The sequence below is a fragment of the Dicentrarchus labrax genome, unplaced genomic scaffold, assembly GCF_905237075.1.
Source record: "Dicentrarchus labrax unplaced genomic scaffold, dlabrax2021, whole genome shotgun sequence".
Taxonomy (NCBI): Eukaryota; Metazoa; Chordata; class Actinopteri; family Moronidae; genus Dicentrarchus; species Dicentrarchus labrax.
This window is the reverse complement of record NW_026136720.1, coordinates 31,885,143-31,906,367: the sequence shown is the minus strand read 5'-3', so window position 1 is coordinate 31,906,367 and position 21,225 is coordinate 31,885,143. Positions and strand designations below refer to the sequence as shown.

Genomic DNA, 21,225 nt, shown 5'->3' with positions numbered 1-21,225 from the left:
AACTCCATTGAAATAATTTTTGTTGTTTTTAATAATGATGAGCTAACCAAATTGTTCTACACGTGTAGCAGTAGAATCTGCTGAAAGAATGGTTTGAGACTTTCAGAACTTCCTATGACCGTTTTGACATGCTTTTTTTCTGTGACTCAGGGTCGCCATTGTAATCCATTGCAGCTGCCATGAAACCAATTTGACTACAGCTGTTATTGTCCTAAGCAAATGACGCAGGTCAGGCTAGGCTGTGATGCCAGGAAATCCCAAACTGGTCCAATACTGGGAGCATGCTCATCAGTTTCCCTCAGCACCAGTACTTTCAATTGTAGTTGTGTTAGATCAGGATTTGGCTGATTACTGTTAAAACTGTTAAACTGTTTAAGTAATACTTTTCACTTTGCTACTTGGTTGGAGCTAATATACTTTACATAAGCAGTATGATGCCAGATCCTGCAGCCTGGTAATGTTTTTCTTTAATTTGCGGTATAAAGTAAAAGGTCCATTGTGTAGGATTCAGTGGCATCTAGCTGTGAAGTTGCACACTCTAATCAACTGAATACTGCTTGCCTCACCCTCCCCTTCCAAGCGTGTACGAGAACCTACGGTAGCTGCAAGTCTTGCAAAAAATGTGAGTGGGCTATCCAGAGAACAGTTACAGTAGAAACAAAGTGGTGCAACATGGTGGCCTCACTCCTTATGCCTAAACCTGTCCAACTCAACCAACGAAGGCAACAAGTACTTGTCTTGTGTGTCTTGCCTTTACTGAAGTAGGATTTGTAATTTGGCGACCTGCTCCTTCTTTAGATAAAAAAAGCTAATTCCAATGGTCCTTTTTTTCAGGTGATTATACACAAATAAAAACATACATTTTGTACTACATGTCAATCTGACTGTACCTAGTAAGTAGGTATCTGCAGAAAAGATGCATCTGTTGATCCACATCACTTTTCTCATCTCATCTCATCCCCATCCGCCTATCCGGGATCAAGTCGCGGGGGTAGCAAGTCCAGCAGAGGACCCCAAACTTCCCTTTCCCTGGCCAGATCGGCCAACTCTGACTGGGGTATCCCGAGGCGTTGGATGGGCATATTCCCAGGCCCCTTCCAGGACACCTGCGAGAGTGAAGAGTTGGTCTGTTGTTCCACGACCACCTCTTCAATCAGAGGTTCGACAATCAACCGGACCCTCCTTTCCAGCACCTTAGAGTAAACTTTCCCAGGGAGGCTGAGTAGTGTGATGCCTCTGTAGTTTGCACACACTCTCTGGTCCCCCTTTTTAAATAGGGGAACCACCACCCCAGTCCGCCACACCTTTGGCGCTGTCCCTGACTTCCACGCAATGTTGAAAAGGCGTATCAACCAAGACAGCCCCTAAACACCCAGAGCCTTCAGCATTTCTGGGTGAATCTCATCAATCCCCAAGGCTTTGCCACTGTGGAGTTGTTTGACTACCTCAGTGACTTCCCGCAGGGAAATTGATGCAGATCCCCCATCACACTCCAGTTCTGCCTCTATCACCTCTTTGTTGGTCTAGTCGGGTTCAGGACTTCCCCAAAGTGATCCTTCCACCGCCCAATTACCTCCCCAGTTGAGGTCAGCAGTGTCCCATCCATGCTGTACACAGCTTGAATGGTTCCCCGCTTCCCCCTCTCCAAACTCCTCCCACACACGCTGTTTTGCTTCCCTCACAGCAGTCTTCGGCCTGTCGGTACCCTGCAACTGCCTCGGGAGTCCCCCGGGATAACATATCCCGGAAGGCGTCCTTCTTCAGTCGGACGGCTTCGCTGACCACCGGTGTCCACCACCATGTTCGAGGGTTACCGCCCCTTGAGGCACCCAAGACCCTAAGACCACAGCTCACAGCCCCAGCTTCAGCAATAGAAGCTTTGAACACCAACCACTCCAGTTTGACAGGTTCCGCCTCCACAGGAATGCAGGAGAAGCTCCACCGGAGGTGGGAGTTGAAGGTCTCTGGGACAGGGGCCTCCTCCAGACGTTCCCAGTTCAACCGTATTACACTTTTGGGTTTACCAGGTCTGTCCAGTGGTTTCCCCCACCACCTAACCCATCTCACCACCAGATCGTGATCAGTTGACAGCTCCGCCCCTCTTTTTACCCGAGTGTGCAATACATGCAACCTCAGGTCTGATGATACGATCACAAAATAGATCATAGACCTTTGGCCTAAATTGCTCTGGTACCACGTACACTTATGAGCATCCCTATGTACGAACATGGTGTGCGTTAGGGACTATCCATGACTAGCAGTTCAGCAGTTGTTCAAATCGGGGAGGCCATTCCTCCCAATCATGCCCCTACAAGTATCTCCATCATTGCCCACTTGCGTTGAAGTCTCCCAGGAGAACGAGTCCCCTACCGGAGCCCTATACAGTACTTCATTCAGGGTCTCCAAAAAGGCTGAATATTCTGCATTGCTGTTTGGTGCCTAAGCACAAACAACAGTCATAGTTCCTCCCCACAGATCCTAGGAGTAGGCGACCCTCTTATCCACCGGGGTGAACTCCAACGTAGCGGCGCTCAGCCGGGGGCTAGTTAGTATTCCCACACCAGCCTGGCGCCTCACACCTTGAGAAACTCCAGAGAAGAATAAAGTCCAACCCCTATCCAGAGTAAGGATCCAGAGTCTCGACTGTGCGTAGAAGTAAGCCCCACCAGATCTAATCGATAGCGCTCCACCTCCCGCACCAGTTCCGGCTCCTTCCCCCCAGCGAAGTGACATTCCACGTCCCCAAAGCCATCTTTTGCTGCCCGGGTCTGGTCTGTCTAGGGCCCCTGCCTTTACTGCCACCCATTTGGTATTGCACCCGACCCCAGTGGTTTCTCCCGCGAGTGGTGGGCCCGCGGGATGAAGATGAGGCCAGGTCACTCTTTCAAGCCCCCCTTCCAGGCCTGGCTCGAGACGGGGGCCCCCGGCTTCCTCCGGGACGGGTCTCTTTACATCTTCTATGTACTTCCATGGGGTCTGCGAATCATTCTTAGTCTGGCCCCTCACCTGAGACCACTTTGCCTTGGGAGACCCTACCAGGAGCATATTGCTCCTGACAACACAGCTCTCCACTGCGGTAAGGTGATGGTTCCCGGAGAGACTTTTCTGCAACTACCAAATTCACAAATCCGAACAAAATTCTTTGATGTGTTCTTGCTACTTTTAACTACTTAACCTCATCCAGTCAGTAACTTCCAGGCTTTATTTCATTGTCTCCACACAATATAGGTCATATGGAGAGCAAAGTCAAAATCAGTGATGGCCCTCTTGCCCCCTTTCTGTCTATTTCAGAGCATCCCTTAGATCCTTTCTACCACCTGTTGACTGACTCTACTCATAGTGAGGGGTTACTTATGTGTATTACCACTTATATCCTTAGTTAATGTAACTGAGTTCTGCTCAACAGGAAAATGTAAAATTTTATGCTGTGTAACAGTACTGCATACTTGGACTACTGTTTTCCAATACATCCTATTAATTATAGTAAGTCGATAATATCATCACAAACATGAGCTTTATAGATCTTGCACAACACTCACAGACTGGAATTGGAATCCTTGTATTAAATGTGTGTTGCTGACAAAGTAGAAGTTAAATGCGGGACACAAGCTGAATATGGTTAGGAGGACAGCTGATGGTTACATGAGGTTGGCATTTGCTACTAATACATCTTATGTTTCAGTTTTCCATCAGCAAAGGCACATCTTGAATTTGTGTTAATTCCTACCTAAAAAAGGAAACCTTAATTTTAGGTCTTTTGACAGACTGTTTATTCATTGATATTAGTAAATGCAGTTACAGTAAAAATACACATGTATTCTAATGCTTCTCACAGATTATTTAATTTATTTGATTAAAAAATACATCTTTAAAATACTAAATAGATCAACAATTAATATATAAATAGTTTCACAATAAATAAATAATAAATATAATTTTAAAAATATACAACCACTACTTATGATAAGGTGTAAGGGATATGTCTGTGGTATTCACACTCATGTGTCAATCTATTAACATTTTAACTAACTCTTCACTTCAAGTCCATTTTTGGCTTCATGCACATCACTTTGAATGTCAACCATTCCGGTTGTTGAGCAATAGCATTTTTAAATGTCAGAGGCAATAGTGTCGAACTTACAGTGACAAAAAAAAAAATTCTACATTCACTTGTCATCCAAGATATTGACATGATGTCACAATCTGAAAAATCTCTGATAAAGAATAATTTACAGTCAGAAATATTAATGTACTACTGAAATTAAAGTGCACCCAATAATGACCCACACCACACATATGTAGTCTGTTACAGAACAGCTGACTGATTTCTACTTTACCATGTGATACTAAAATATCAAGTCAGGTTCACTCACATGCTTGGCACTGTAGTTTGACCGAGTTATATAAATTATACTATTATTGTACAGTATATGATCTTGACTCGTTTTTGATTTATATAATTTGATAATAATATTTTGAGTGACACAGTGAACAGTTATGCATTCTGCATTAATTAATGATCGTAAAAACGATTTGGTTAATGTCTCTCAAACCTCACATACGCTACCTTTCATGGGAAGCAAAGACATGAAAGTATAACAGACAGCAATTTAAGAGAAACCATTTCTTTGTTCTGTACCAATCTTTTTTTCAGCATGAATTATATCATATTATATGATTCAACACTGAAACACTAAGCATGCTTTACTCAGCTGCTTCCTTTCCGTGTAAAAAACAGATAAATTGTGTAAATTTGATTTTAATTAGCTTTTGGTGACAATAATTTTAATCATTGAATTTTATAGCATTTAAACCTAATACTGTGTAATGGTGTGAATATTATACTGTTAAGAATCTGCTCCAACAAACAGACATAAATCAAAGAATGATGATGCTGTTTTAGTTATTGATCAAAAAATGAGCTCAGCTTCAACCTCTGCCTCCAGCTCACGCACCTTTAGAAAACCAGAAAGTTAAGATAATAATTAGATAATATTTGTTTTGCATGTTTTCTTACATTTGCTCTACCGTGCAGAATTGTCTATCAAATCTCCATCTCATTTATGTCTCCCTCCATCTTCTTCTTGATTCTCAGGGCATCATTCCTGCAGAGGCCAACACCCACTGGAAACGAGTCTGACTTACGACCAAGAATCCGGACACAACTCTCGCTTTGGAAATACAGGGATTGGATGGCCCTGAGAAGTGGCCCCCTCACCCTATACTCCTGCAGCACTTCCCACAGGATATCCTTTGGAACCTGGTCATATGCCTTGTCCAAATCCACAAAGCACATGTAGACTGGATGGGCATATTCCCAGGCCCCTTCCAGGACACCTGCGAGAGTGAAGAGTTGGTCTGTTGTTCCACAACCAGGACGGAACCCGCACTGTTCCTCTTCAATCAGAGGTTTGACAATCAACCAGACCCTCCTTTCAAGCACCTTAGCGTAAACTTTCCCAGGGAGGCTGAGTAGTGTGATGCCTCTGTAGTTTGCACACACCCTCTGGTCCCCCTTTTTAATTAAGGGAACCACCACCCCAGTCCGCCACTCCTTCAGCGTTGTCCCTGACTTCCACGCAATGTTGAAAAGGCGTATAAACCAAGACAGCCCCTCAACACCCAGAGCCTTCAGCATTTCTGAGCGAATCTCATCATTCCCTGGGGCCTTTCCACTGTGGAGTTGTTTGACTACCTCAGTGACTTCCCGCAGGGAAATTGATCCCATCCCGCTCTACACCGCTTGAATGGTTCCCCGCTTCACCCTCCTGAGGTGTTGGACGGTTTTCCAGAAGCGCCTGGGTGCCGTCTGAAAGTCCTTCTCCATGACTTCTCTGAACTCCTCCCACACCCACTGTTTTGCTTCCCTCACAGTTGCGGCTGCAGTCCTTCGGGCCTGTCGGTACCCTGAAACTTCCTCGGTAGTCCCCCGGGATAACATATCCCGGAAGGCCTCCTTCTTCAGTCAGACGGCTTCCCTGACCACCGGTGTCCACCACCACCATGTTCGAGGGTTACCGCCCCTTGAGGCACCCAACACCCTAAGACCACAGCTCACAGCCCCAGCTTCAGCAATAGAAGCTTTGAACACCAACCACTCTGGTTTGATGTCCCCCGCCTCCACAGGAATGCAGGAGAAGCTCCGCCGGAGGTGGGAGTTGAAGGTCTCTCGGACAGGGGCCTCCACCAGATGTTCCCAGTTCACCCATACTACACGTTTGGGTTCACCAGGTCTGTCCAGTGGCTCCCCCCGCCACCTAACCCAACTCACCACCAGATGGTGATCAGTCTATAGCTCCGCCCCTCTCTTTATATAATGCAAAATAGCGCCATCCTAGTGGGAGCCTGTTGTAGTAGCTCCGGGTATTACTGTCGGTTTTTTGTGTTTTTAGTCATTTTGTAGTTTGTTTTTATATCTTTATTTTTCATTGCTCTGTGCATCTTCGCACCACTCTACGTGGAGATGCTTTTTTCAGCAGTTTTGGCACTTGTTACCACACTTTATTGCACTTTGGTCTCTCCGGATGACTGGGAGCCATGCCTGCAACAATACCTGCAAATCCACAGGCATTGTTTACACTCGCGACCAGCTGATGGCCCTGAGGTACCCGACCCTCTTGGCCGGAGAGAGACCCTCCATACCGGAGGAGCTTAAGAGGAGATGTTGAGGCTGCAGAGTGGAGTTTAAACGGAGGATGGAGAAGAGAAAGTTTAAACCCTACATTCCTGCAGTCATCACTGGAAACGTGAGGTCTTTGGCAAATAAAGTGGACAAACTAGAAGCGCTCACCAGAATGCAGCGGGAGTACAGGGAGTCTAGTATCTTGTGTTTCACAGAAACGTGGCTACAAGAGCAGATACCGGACTCCAACGTCACCATTCCCGGCTTCCAGACGGTCTGAGCCAACAGGGACACTGCCGCGACCAGCAAGAAGAAAGGAGGGGGACTCGGCATGCTCGTCAACAACAGGTGGTGTGACCCCGGGCACGTCTCTGTGAAAAAGTGTGTCTGCAGCCTGGACATTGAGCTTGTCCCCGTCGGACTAAGTCCATTTTATTTGCCGTGGGAGTTTTCCAGCGTTATTGCCATCACTGTTTACATTCCTCCATCTGGGAAAGCAGAAGCAGTGTGTGACGTCATCCACGCTGTGACTGCAGGACTTCAAACAAAACACCCTGGGGCCTTCATCATCATCACAGGGGACTTCAAGCATGTTTCTCTTTCATCCACACTCCCAACCTTCTACCAGTTTGTCACATGCACCACCGGAAACAATAAAATCTTGGACCTGCTGTATGCAAATGTTAAAGATGCGTACAGCTCCACTGCCCTGCCACCACTGGGCAGGTCAGACCACAACCTAGTCTGCATAGACAACACCATCCCCACTAAAAAGGTCCGCTGTTACCCAAACAACGAACTGTGGGTAACTAGCGACCTGCAGGCTCTTCTCAACGAGAAGAAGAGAGCCTTTAGATCAGGGGACCGAGCAGAACTCAAACGGGTACAAAGAGAGCTCAAACGCAGCATCAGTGAGAGCAAGGACAACTACAGGAGAAAACTGGAAGACAAACTGGAAGACAGCAACTCCAGGGAAGTGTGGAGTGGGATGAAAGAGATCACCGGCTTTCAGAGAGGAGGGGGGCAGCTGGGGGGAACGAACAACGAGCCAACGAGTTGAACCAGTTCTTCAATAGGTTCAACTCTAACTCCCCCCCCCCCCCACCACCTCCTGCCCCCACACCACCCTCATCATCCCCATCCCCCACCCCCCTGCTGACATCCACCATGCACTCGTTCACACCTCCTACCCCCAGGACATCCTCACATCTCCCACATCTCCCACAGCCCACTGTCACCTCCTGCAGCAGACACCTCTCTGCATCGCCTTTGTCATCCCCACCCCCAAACCTACTGCTGACACCCATCGCAGACCCTGCCACATACCCCACCCCCCAATCTGGACTTCACTTCACATCCAGCCAGGTGAGGAGAGAGCTGGAGAGGCTCAAACAGAGGAAAGCTGCTGGACCGGACCGCATCAGCCCTCGTGTGCTGAAGGCATGTTAAAGATTAAAGAACTGTGTGTCTGACCGTCTGATTAGTAACATTGGGGCCCCTCAGGGAACTGTACTGTCTCCCTTCCTCTTCACCACCTACACTGCAGACTTTAAGTACAGCAGTGAGTCGTGTCAACTGCAGAAATTCTCTGATGGCACGGCTATTGTGGGGTGTGTTGAGGGTGGGAGGGAGGCTGAGTACAGGGACCTGGTTGACCGCGTTGTGAAGTGGTGTGGGGAGAACCACCTGCAGCTGAACGTGGCAAAAACAAAGGAGATGGTGGTGGATTTTAGGAGGAACAAGCCCCTGCCCTCTTCTGTCAGCATCGGCGGGACCGATGTGGATATGGTGTCGGCGTATAAGTACTTGGGTGTCACACTAGACAATAAATTGGACTGGTCCACAAATACAGAGGCTATCTACAAGAAGGGCCTGAGCCGGCTTTACTTCCTGAGGAGGCTCAGGTCCTTCAATGTCTGCAACAGGATGTTGCAAATGTTCTATCAGTCTGTTGTGGCGAGCACCATCTTCTTTGCTGCGGTGTCCTGGGGTGCGGGCATCAAGGCAAGGACGCCAACAGACTGAATAAACTCATCAAAAAGGCTGAATCTGTTGTTGGCTTGAAACTTGTCACCCTGGAGGAGGTGGTGGAGGAGAGGATGCTGGCAAAACTGCTGGCAATCATGGACAATCCCTCCCACCCCCTCCACACAAGACTGGACAAGCTAAAGAGCAGCTTTAGCAACAGACTCATTCAACCACGCTGCTCTAAGGAACGATACAGAAAATCGTTCCTCCCCACTGTTATAAGACTGTATAACTCATCTTCCTCTGTCAGAGCCACAATCACAGAACTGGACTAAATCTACCTGTGGAACATATACTATCATATGTGATATGTGTTATTGTTATTATTGTGTGATATTAACCATGTTGATATTATATATCATATTTATAAAATATATTATTATTATATTAATAATATTATATAATTACTACTACTACTACTATTATTATTATTAAATGTCATATATTACAATTATTATTATTATATAACAATATATAAGACATTATCTATTGTATGTATATCTTCTTGTATAGTCAAGTACCTACGATACATATGCTATATATCATATCATATCTTGTGTATATATATATATATGTACATATATATATTGTGTATATATATTACAGTATGTATGTATGCACACCTTGCACAGGCTGAAATATGACACGTTTACATCATATCAATATTAATGTATAATATCTATGTGTATACATGTATATCTGTTCAGTCATCATATTATATATATACATATTATTATTATATTATTATACATAGTATTAATATTATCATTATATACTGTTATTATTATATACTGTTATTAACAATAACATTACCATCATGTCATCAGTACTATTACCACTATCTTGCAACTACAACTACAACTCTTTGCACCTTACCTACCTATTTATCTTTTTTTAATCTTTTCTAAGTGTTTTATTCTATTACTGTATTTTATTCTGTTATTGTATTTTATTCTATTTTAATGTACCTGGCTGCTATGACGACCCAATTTCCCTTCTGGGGATTAATAAAGTCTATCTATCCGAGTGTCCAATACATCAGGTCTGATAATATGCTGATACGATAACAAAATAGATCATAGACCCTTGGCCTAAGGTGCTCTGGTACCACGTACACTTATGAGCATCCCTATGTACGAACATGGTGTTCATTATCCATGACTAGCACAGAAGTCCAGTAACAAAACACTGCTCTGGTTCAAATCGGGGAGGCCGTTACCCCCAATCACGCCCCTCCAAGTATCTCCATCATTGCCCACATGTGCGTTGAAGTCTCCCAGGAGAACGATGGAGTCCCCTACTGGAGCCCTATACAGGACTTCATTCAGGGTCTCCAAGAAGGCCGAATATTCCGCACACAAACAACAGTCATAGTTCCTCCCCACAGATCGTAGGCGTAGGGAGGCGACCCTCTCGTCCACCGGGGTGAACTCCAACGTAGCGGCGCTCAGCCGGGGGCTAGTAAGTATCCCCACACCAGCCCGGCGCCTCACACCTTGAGCAACTCCAAAGAAGAATAAAGTCCAACCCCTATCCAGGATTAAGGATCCAGAGTCTCGACTGTGCCTATGTAAGCCCCACCAGATCTAATCGATAGGGCTCCACCTCCCGCACCAGTTGCGGCTCATTCCCCCCCAGCAAAGTGACATTCCACGTCCCCAAAGCCAGCTTTTGCTGGTCTGTCCAAAATTCTTCAATGTGTTGTTGCTACTTTTTACTACTTAACCTCATCCAGTCAGTAACTTCCAGGGTTTATTTCATTGTCTCCACACAATATAGGTCATATGGAGAGCAAAGTCAAAATCAGTGATGGCCCTCTTGCCCCCTTTCTGTCTATTTCAGAGCATCCCTTAGATCCTGTCTACCACCTGTTGACTGACTCTACTCATAGTGAGGGGTTACTGTGTGTAATGTGTGTTACCACTTATATCCTTAGTTAATGTAACTGAGTTCTCCTCAACAGGAAAATGTAAAATTATGCTGTGTAACAGTACTGATTACTTGGACTACTGTTTTCCAATACATCCTATTAATTAAAGTAAGTCGATAATATCATCACAAACATGAGCTTTATAGATCTTGCACAACACTCACAGACTGGAATTGGAATCCTTGTATTAAATGTGTGTTGCTGACAAAGTAGAAGTTAAATGGAGGACACAAGCTGAATATGGTTAGGAGGACAGCTGATGGTTACATGAGGTTGGCATTTGCTGTTAATACATCTTATGTTTCAGTTTTCCATCAGCAAAGGCACATCTTGAATTTGTGTTAATTCCTACCTAAAAAAGGAAACCTTAATTTTAGGTCTTTTGACGGACTGTTTATTCATTGATATTGGTGAATGCAGTTACAGTAAAAATACACATGTATTCTAATGCTTCTCACAGATTATTTAATTTATTTGATTAAAAAATACATCTTTAAAATACTAAATAGATCAACAATTAATATATAAATAGTTTCACAATAAATAAATAATAAATATAATTTTAAAAATGTACAACCACTACTTATGATAAGGTGTAAGGGATATGTCTGTGGTATTCACACTCATATGTCAATCTATTAACACTTTAACTAACTCTGCAGCTTCAATTCCATTTTTGGCTTCATGCACATCACTTTGAATGTCAACCATTCCGGTTGTTGAGCAATAGCATTTTTAAATGTCAGAGGCAATAGTGTTGAACTTGCAGTGACAAAATAAAAATTCTACATTCACTTGTCATCCAAGATATTGACATGATGTCACAATCTGAAAAATCTCTGATAAAGAATGATTTACAGTCAGGAATGTTAATTTACTTTGAAATTAAAGTGCACCCAATAATGACCCACACCACACATCAGTAGCCTGTTACAGAACAGCTGACTGATTTCTACTTTACCATGTGATACTAAAATATCAAGTCAGGTTCATCCACATGCTTGGTGTAGTGGTGTGATGTTGTTGCGCCATATTATTAACAAGGCAGTGAAGCGCAAACTTTTATTTTGAAGGGTAGCGTTTTTGCTGTCATGTTTTTCTTTTTTCCTTTGAGTGTTGTTACTATAGCATGAGGAACTTGTGGTATTGTAAATGTTCATGTCATATTGGATTATTACCGGAAGTATAGTGAGTATTTTATTTTCTAAACCTGCACTTACCGCGTTGCGTCGGGTTTTACTTCCTCTTTGCTTGGTGACTTTTCCCAGAAAGGTACGCAGTTCTGCTGCTCTCTGTATTTTCATTGTTTTTGTTGTAAAAGTGAATGTAAGTTACTTAAAAATACTGGTTGGTGTAGTCACAGTGTTAATTTGTAGAACTGTTGTGTTATGTCTTTTCATGCATAAACTTGCTAATTAGAGGAGAAGTTCTTGCGGCCTGTGTGTGCTGCAGGGCTGCTACGTAGCTTGTCACGCTAGAGTGTACTGTTGAGACTGGTTGTTAACAGGAGACATGTAGTGACTTTTCTTATGGTGTTATTATTATTATTTTTATTTATTTTTGAAATAAATTTGAAATTCTTTTTGTTGATTTAATTTAATTTGCATTTTCTTTATTTTTATTCATGCTATTGTGCATAATAGGAGGGAGCAGCGCAAACACCAAGGTGCAGAGGATCTAGACCCACTACACACCGGAGGACCACCCGTTCCTGCAGCAAACCGGGTTTGACATGTTGGAGCGGGAGCTGTCCGGGATGCGTCAAGTATTAATGCCCGTCTTGACTGGGTGTCGATGTTGCTGCTGCCTCTCAGGCGCATCCCCTCAAGTCTGCGCACTTAAAATAGCATCTGAATAAGCGCCAGACTACAGACTAGGTTTTTCCTGGTCTGTGGCGGAATTGTTTTCTGAAACAGCAAAATAGCACCAGGGAACGTTTGTGCCGGAACGCGCCTCCTCTTTTCGCTGAACCACCCCCCCGGAGCGCAAGTTCATTCCCTAATTTAAGGACGTGCAATGGTCGAGGGAAAATTCCAATGTACGTCGAGTGCAAAATAGGAATTTTACAAGCGCCAGTGTACAAAGGCAATTGCGCTGAGTGCAAGATAGAGCCCACTGTGTTTCAGATTACTTATGTTACTCACCAGGCCATATTGGAGCTAATTGTAGCCAGTCAGCTCCTACTCAGTCTCCGAACCTGTCTCGGGTCCCTCACACTCCGAGAAACAAAGTAGCTCCTCTTTGGCGGAGGGCAATGTGGAGCTAAGTGGTTTTCCCTCCTGTGAAGATGATATTCAGTCTGTGTTTTCTGCTGCTTGTGAATCAGCTCCGCCAGACAAAACAATGATTTTTCAGAACACAATGAGAACAGGCAAAAGTCACGGTTTGTTTTTCACTACTGTATTAGCAGGGGACAAAGTCGACATTCAGGGGATGCTGGATAGTGGGTCCATGGCCACTTCTCTGCGTGCAGATCTGGTACCTCAATTGAGAGAGGCAAGAGTTGTGGATGGCGATTTAGTATCTCCTACAGACATTATTGGCTAGTGGGTTCTTCCGTTTTTTGGCCAATTTGGAAAGATGGAGGGGGGATGAGATTCCGGACAAAGTGGGGACAGTTAGGCTAAAGAAAGCAGTAACACTGGAGCCTATGAGTGAACATGTTGTGTGGGGCCGTCTTCCCCCAGGGACTAAATTCTCGGTTGGTAGTACTGTAGTCATGAAGCCAAGCTTGTCACGTTGCACGCCCCGAAATATACTATTACTAGTATTACTAGTAGTAGTACTATTACTGGGTAGTGAAGCATTTGTGGGGAGATGGGTGGGTTCCTGTAAAAATAATCAACCCAACTGCTTCTAAAATCATATTGCGGAGAAATGCAGAAGTGGCTGATGTCTTCCCGTGCATTGCATTGGAGGATTTTGAGGAGGGCACTGAGCAGACAGTTCACCAAATGGGAGGGAAGGTAATCAGTGGCAGTAGTCATGGCAGTTTAACAGCGCAGAGCTCTGTAAGGGGCAGTAGGGTGAATGGGAGTCCTAAGCTCAGGGATTTGGGTCTTTAGGAGTTACCAGTGGATGATTGTGAGGTTTCTTCAGTCTGGAAAGAGAAATTGACAGATTTGATTGTGAAGTATGAAAGCGTGTTTTCCAGACACAACTTGGGTTGTGGGGAAGCTACTGGTTTTTGTCATCGCATTCGGCTGACCGATGACCGCCCCTTTTGATTATCTTATTGCAGGCTCTCACCAGTCCACTGCCAGAAGTTGATAGAGACACTAGACGAAATGGAGGAGCGGGACATAATCAGGAAGTCTATAAGTGAGTATGCTTCACCCCTGGTTTTGTGCTTGAAGAAAAATGGTGACCCGAGACCTTTCATTTTCGCTGGCTGAATGCCCGCACGGTCAAAGACGCACACCCTCTGCCTCATCAGGCGGACGCGGCAATGGGAGGCAACGCCTTTTCAGTACACTGGACTTGACGTCAGGTTATTACAACATGCCTCTCCACGAAGACGATAAGAAATATACCGCTTTTTCATTACCACTGGGGCTACATGAGTACAATCGCATGCCCCAGGGTCTTTGCAATAGCCCCACGACTTTTATGAGGCTGATGCTGACGATTATTGGCGACCACAACTTTCTGTCTCTGCTTTGTTATCTTGACGATGTGCTGGTTTTTGGCAGAACAGAAAAGGAAAGCTTAGAGCGGCTAGAACTAGTTTTCAAGCGTTTGAAAGAACATAATCTGAAGCTCTCCCCAGCTAAGTGCAAGCTTTTTCAAGTTTTTAAGGCATGTGGTTTGTCAGGAGGGGATAGACACTGACAAGGTACAAGTTATACACCACATTCCAAATTATTATGCACATAGGATTTAAGTGTCATAAACATTTAATTTTTAGTTTTTCAGTTAAACTCATGGATGGTATTGTGTCTCAGGGCTCTTTGGATCATTGAAATCAATCTCAGACATCTGTGATAATTAGTTTGCCAGGTGAGCCCAATCAAAGGAAAACTACTTAAGAAGGATGTTCCACATTATTAAGCAGGCCACAGGTTTCAAACAAAATGGGAAAGAAAAAGGATCTCTCTGCTGCCGAAAAGCGTGAAATAGTGCAATACCTTGGACAAGGTATGAAAACATTGGATATTTCAAGAAAACTTAAGCGTGATCATCATACTGTGAAGAGATTTGTGGCTGACGCAGAGCACAGATGGCTTCGTGCAGATAAAGGCATAATGAGGAAGGTTTCTGGTTTCAAATCTGTAGGATTAGGAGAGCAGCTGCTAAAATGCCATTGAAAAGCAGCAAACAGGTGCCTCTGGAGTCCCGCAAACCTCAAGGTGTAGGATCCTCCAGAGGTTTGCAAGTGTGCATAAACCTATTATTTAGCCACCCCTAAACAATGCTCAAAAGCAGAAACGGTTGCAGTGGGCTCAGAAATACATGAAGACTAATTTTCAAATCGTGTTGTCTACTGATGAGTGCCGTGCAACCCTGGATGGTCCAGATGGATGGAGTAGTGGATGGTTGGTGAATGGCCACCATGTCCCAACAAGGCTGCGATGTCAGCAAGGAGGTGGCGGGATCATGTTTTGGGCTGGAATCATGGGGAGAGAGCTGGTAGGTCCCTTTAGGGTCCCTGACGGTGTGAAAATTACCTCTGCAAAGTATGTAGAGTTTCTGACTGACCACTTTCTTCCATGGTACAAAAAGAAGAACTGTGCCTTCCGTAGCAAAATTATCTTCATGCATGACAATGCACAATCTCATGCTGCAAAGAATACCTCTGTGTCATTGGCTGCTATGGGCATAAAAGGAGAGAAACTTGTGTTGTGGCCCCCATCTTCCCCTGACCTCAACCCTATTGAGAACCTTAGGAGCATCCTGAAGCAAAAGATCTATGAGGGTGGGAGGCAGTTCACATCAAAACATCAGCTCTGGGAGGCTGTTCTGACATCCTGCAAAGATATTCAAGCAGAAACTCTCCAGCAGCTCACAAATTCAATGGATGCAAGAATTGTGAAGGTGATATCAAAGAAGGGGTCCTATGCTAACATGTATCTTGGCCTGTTAAGATTTTTTTGATTGAAATAGCTTTTGATTTCTGTAAATATGATCTCATGATGCTGCAAATTCAACAAATTACCATTTTAGTTTTCTTTACAACCTTTAAAATGTTTTGATCTCTCTTGTGCATAATAATTTGGAACAGTGCATTTTGAGTTTTTTATTTTAAAAAAAAATCTGTTATCATTAGATTTGTTCAAAAAAATTTGAATTATACTCTAACGGTTGATGACTTAAAAACTTATACTGACTGTCATTTGCATCGACTATTTAGGAAAATTTGAGAAAAACATTTGCATAATAATTTGGAATGCAGTGTAGTTAGCTTGACTGAGGCTGATATTATGGAGAGTGATGGGGTCACACACTCCGCTGATTCGCTTGTTCCTTGGCATGGTAGTGTATTACCAACATTTCATTGAGAACTGTTCTGTGATTGCTAAGCCACTCTTCCAACTTACCTCAGGGTGTACACAGCCATGTGGTGCGCGTGGTAAAAAGTGGCTGAAAGCTGTATGCAGATTCGCTTCTATTGATTGGACCACGGAGTGTAGACAAGCTTTTGAGACCTTGAAACAGGCTCTTGTTGACCAAGTCTTGCTAGCCCATCCGGATTTTGCTAAACCATTTATTCTGTCTGTCAATGCATCCACCAGTGGATTGGGGGCCGTACTTTCACAGGTTCAGGAAGGCCATAATATAGCTCAGCCTGTTGCATTCGCCAGTAAGTCATGCAAGCAGAATATGCAATCTCAGGATCCTGTTTTGAGCAGAGTGCGTTTTTTTGTAAACAGAGGCCACCGTCCATCTCACAAGGAGAGAGTTCATGAATCTGGGGAGACTAACAGAACACTGAAGCAGTGTGGAAAACTCCTGATCCGGCTGGGTGTTCTTTATCGCGTTTCTAAGCACCCTGTGAGCAAAAAGAACATTTTCCAGTATGTTGTCCCACTTGCTTTGAGGAGTCAAGTGATTAAGGGTGTGCATGATGACGCTGGCCACGAGGGGCAACAACTCACTTTATGGCTCACCAGGCAACGTTTCTACTGGGATACAACGTCAGATTACGTTAATTTGTATGTCACACAATGTAAGAGGTGTGTGTTGAGCAAGGCTCCAGAACCAGAAGCCAGAGCTCCACTCATGTCCATTGTCACTACTGCACCACTGGAGTTAGTATGTGTTGATTTCTGGTCAGCAGAGGATGCTAATAACAAGTCAGTTGATGTTTTAGTAGTTACTGATAATTTCACCAGGCTGTCCCTGCTCAAATCATACTGCTAAGACAGTTGCTTGTGTGCTGTGGAATAACTTTGTTTCTGTTTATGGATTCCCGGCACGTCTTCATTCAGATCAAGGAGCTAATTTTGAAAGTGCACTCATAGCCGAGCTCCTACAGTTGGCGGGTGTTGCAAAGTCCCATACCACACCTTACCACCCTATGGCTGAGTGCTGTGTTCAAAAGCAAAGTGGCCTCAGATGTTGAACACACTGACTTTTACATATAACTGCACCATTCATGAAACCACAGGGTTCCCACCTTTTTTTCTGATGTTTGGCCACACTCCTCGTTTGCTTGTCGATGTGATGTTTGAGAGTGTTCTGTGGGATGGAGAGACTGTCAATGTTGACAAGTACGTTCAGTCTCTGGGGAAAGACCTAAGGGAGGCTACAACACTTGCTCAGACAAATATTAGCAAACAACAAGCCAAGCAAGCCAAAGTTTATAACAGAAAGATGAAGGGCTTCTCTGTTGAAAAGGGTGACAGGGTCCTGTTGGCAAACAAAGGGGAAAGGGGGAAGAAGAAATTAGCCAACCGATGGGAAAGTGCAGTGTATGTGGTTGTAAGTAAGAATGACGAGCTTCACACATATAGCATTCGGCATCCTGTTACAGGTCGGATTAGGACAGTCCACAGGAACCTGATCATGCCTGTTCATTTTCTGCTGCTGCCTTCATGGGGGGAGTCTGGTCAGGAAGCAGAGTTTTCTGCCCTCAGTACTGATCTGAGTCAAGATACTGTGGACATGTTGGGTCAGATGGAGCAGAGTGATACTCGGACCACCTGGGTATCTGACCTTTCTGAGTCTAGAGCTGATGATGAGACCGATCAGCCTGTCTTTTTGGACAGGTCTGGTGTTCGCAGTGACTTAGAGGAGGGGCAGCAGGTTGATGGAGAGGATGTCAGCAGACTTTCTACATGTGGAACAGAGGTTGAGAAAAGTGCTGAGCTACAAGCTCATGTGGACACAGAGTCAGTTGAACCAAACTCTGGCAATTGTCAGCTGTCTGACCAGTCTGTTGATGCCCACAGTGTTAGGTCTGCTGTTAGCGACTCTATACACTCAGCCAGGATTTCATGTGCGGAATCGGTAGCTGTGAGCGAGTCCCAGGCCATGGCCACTGAACAGAAGGGGGTGGTCGTGAGTCTTTCGAGAGGGGGATTGGGCACCACACTAGGTAGATTGGTTAGGCCGGTAAATAGGCTTATTCAGACTATGTCCACACAAAGGGTTAAGATTGTCACTTAAAGTGTCTGGAGGTAACTATTTTTTTTCTGGTGTATAGATTATTTTGTGGCACTATGCAAGACATTTTTTGATGTGCTACAGTTGTATTTTGTATTGGGTGTACTTTACTGGTACTATGTGTTCCGTAGCCTTGAAATGTGTATATGGCATATTTTCCTGGGGTTAGACGTGTTACTGATCACTTCATGTTTGCCTTGATCCTTAGCTTGATAGTTTTTCATAACTGGTTAGGCTGGTTTATGTTTTCGTAGTAAGGGAAATACAATTACACACCTGTAGACACTGTATGTGCAGTTTTCATTAATTTTTTTCGTGCCATCTGCTTTGCCAAGGTGAGTCATGTTCATCATATAGCGCAAAACAGTTGGGGTGAATGTAGTGGTGTGATGTTGTTGCGCCATATGAACAAGGCAGTGAAGTGCGAACTTTTATATTGAAGGGTAGCATTTTTGCTGTGATGTTTTTCTTTATTCCTTTGAGTTTTGTTACTATACATATGTCAGGGAAAATGTCGGATTATTACCGGAAGTATAGTGAGTATTTTATTTTCTAAACCTGCACTTACCTCGTTGCGTCGGGTTATACTTCCTCTTTGCTTTGTGACTTTTCCCAGAAAGTTACACAGTTCTGCTGCTCTCCGTATTGTTTATGCTATTGTGCATAATACTCCGATTTGCTTGTTGATTTTTCCCAGAAAGAGCACAGAGAGCATGTATGAGAAAACCTGTGAACACCTGTGAATGTTTCTTCTCCATAATGCAAGTATAAAGGGGAATAAATCGTGTTGAGACCATTCAGAAGTGTGTCTGAATTAATGATTGTAAAAACTATTTGGTTCGTGTCTCTCAAATCTCACATTAGCTACCTTTCATGGAAAGAAAAGACATGAAAGTATAACAGACAGCAATTTAAGAGAAACCATTTAATCTTTATTGTTTCAGCATGAATTATATCATATTATATGATTCAACACAGTGAAACACTAAGCATGCTTTACTCAGCTGCTTCTTTTCTTTTCCCTGTAAAAAACATATAAATTGTTTGTGTAAATTTGATTTTAATGAGCCTTAGGTGACAATAATTTTAATCAATTAATTTTATAGCATTAAACCTAATACTGTGTAATGGTGTGAATATAATACTGTTAAGAATCTGCTCCAACAAACAGACATAAATCAAAGAATGATGATGCTGTTTTAGTTATTGATCACAAAATGAATATATATTTACCTTGCCAGAGTCACGACTCTTTGCTCTCAGTTTGTTGACCTGGGAATCTGCAATGTCAGCACGCTCCTCAGCCTCCTCCAGTTCATGCTGGACCTTTCTGCACTTGGCTTGCTCCTTCTGAAATACAGAAAAATGTTGAAATGTTGAAAATAGCCTACTAGGTGTACTGTACATAACATAAATATGACAGTGTATCAAGTAGCCCATTGTTTAAAAATAAATGTGAGTCCTTACCGCTTCCTCAGCCTGTCTCTTGTAGGCCTCCACTCTGAGCTGCAGTTTGTTAACCAGATCCTGCAGCCTGGTAAAATGTTTCTTGTCCTCCTCAGTCTGTAAAAGAAAATATAGATTTGTGTTTAAATATATTTCATGGAAAGTAAGCCAGATTGATCTGTACTGTACATGTGTAGGTGAGCTCCTTCACCCTCCTCTCATATTTGCGGACACCCTTAACAGCATCTGCTCCACGTCTCTGCTCAGCCTCAACCTATTTCCCAAATTTCAAGTGAGTCAGACATGATGAGTTCTGCAGCACCACCTTTGACAGAATGCAATCAAGTTATACAGGGTCACTTGGTATGTGCTTCTAAATTTGGTTGTAGTTGTGATGTATGCACAAAGTACTTCAATTTATGTAAAATAGCCCATATAAGAATTAGGTAATTACTATAAATACAATCTTGTAGCAAATGGTAAAAATAAATTAACAACATTTTTGCAGACTCACTCACATATTGAATATATTTGGTGATAATCTGATTAAATTTGTAGAAGTAAGAGTAAAATATATTATTTATTATTTAATATTTTCCCCCTGGATTTAAAATAGGTGAGAAAGAACCACAGAATCTTGGGCATAAATGATCTGGGGTTTAAGCCTCTTGGTAACAAGTTACAAGGCAATATGTAATGTTTATCCATGGCCACATGATGGCGATGTTGCATTGGCTCCTTCATGGCCTAATTCCCCATGGGTTATGTTTTTCAGGATACTCTTCTATTCCATAAAGAAAAAAATGGACTGAAAAATATGTGCTCCTTGGTAAGTACATTAAAGTATATCAATGTGCTAACCTTGGTGTGTCCGAATCTGTACTCGTCATGATTAACATCAATTGATCCAAGCAACTTCTCTGAAGCCTTCTTGTTATCAATGAACTGGCCCTCAGGGATGAAACTGGCATTCAGCACCTTGTACCTTTTATAAGAAAGTTAATGGTCAGTGTGAGCAATTTCTTTTAAAAGTCTGCATCAAAGTTCTATTAGAATATCCACTGATACCTCTGCTTGAAGTCAGCATAGGGGATTCTGCTGGGGAAACCTTTTCTGCAGATTCTGATACCCTCCAGCACACCGTTACACCTGAGCTGGTGGATGACCAGGAAGTTCTCCATCAGACCTATAAAAAAGATATTTGTTAATGACGTCCTTTAATAGAATATTAAACTTAATGAAACCATACAATCAAAACAGAACCACCCCTCAAACACTTGAGATTATGGTCTCTATATACCTGGAGTCTTTGACTCGTTGGGAATCAGGCAGCGCACAAAGTGAGGATGGGTGCTCCTCAAGTTAGTCATCAGCTTTCCCAAGTTCTCCTGTTGATCCAGAAATGGCAAACAAGTTACAAACTGAGATATGTTTTTATACCCATGTTTGCAATGTTCAATTTTACACCTTAAACCCACCCTAAACTGTGAAGACACAGTCTGGATAGAACCACCCTTCTTCTTGCCTCCCTTCTTGCCAGTCTCTGTGGATGGTTTAGAGCAGACATGTTTTGTCAGAGACTCAATATTTACAT

The 21,225-nt window shown here is 43.5% G+C and overlaps 2 protein-coding genes across 7 annotated transcripts in view; both read left to right on the top strand.

The window, feature by feature from the left end:
- Positions 1-21,225, top strand: part of cpne2 (copine II) — a 247,181-nt gene that overhangs the window by 27,250 nt on the left and 198,706 nt on the right. The gene's annotated exons all lie outside the window — the stretch shown is intronic.
- LOC127353460 (protein NLRC5-like) overlaps positions 1-21,225 on the top strand; it is a 180,870-nt gene that overhangs the window by 120,620 nt on the left and 39,025 nt on the right. For 3 of the 6 annotated variants that reach the window (XM_051382723.1, XM_051382721.1, XM_051382724.1), the window contains exon 2: positions 5,096-9,686. The exons of 1 other annotated variant lie outside the window; for it this stretch is intronic. In XM_051382723.1, the coding sequence (XP_051238683.1) occupies positions 6,954-7,682 (729 nt within the window). In that variant the 5' untranslated portion in view covers positions 5,096-6,953 and the 3' untranslated portion in view covers positions 7,683-9,686. Of the gene's footprint in view, positions 1-5,095; positions 9,687-12,223; positions 19,222-21,225 lie in introns of those variants that run through there. 2 more of the 6 variants (XM_051382720.1, XM_051382719.1) reach the window with 1 other exon arrangement.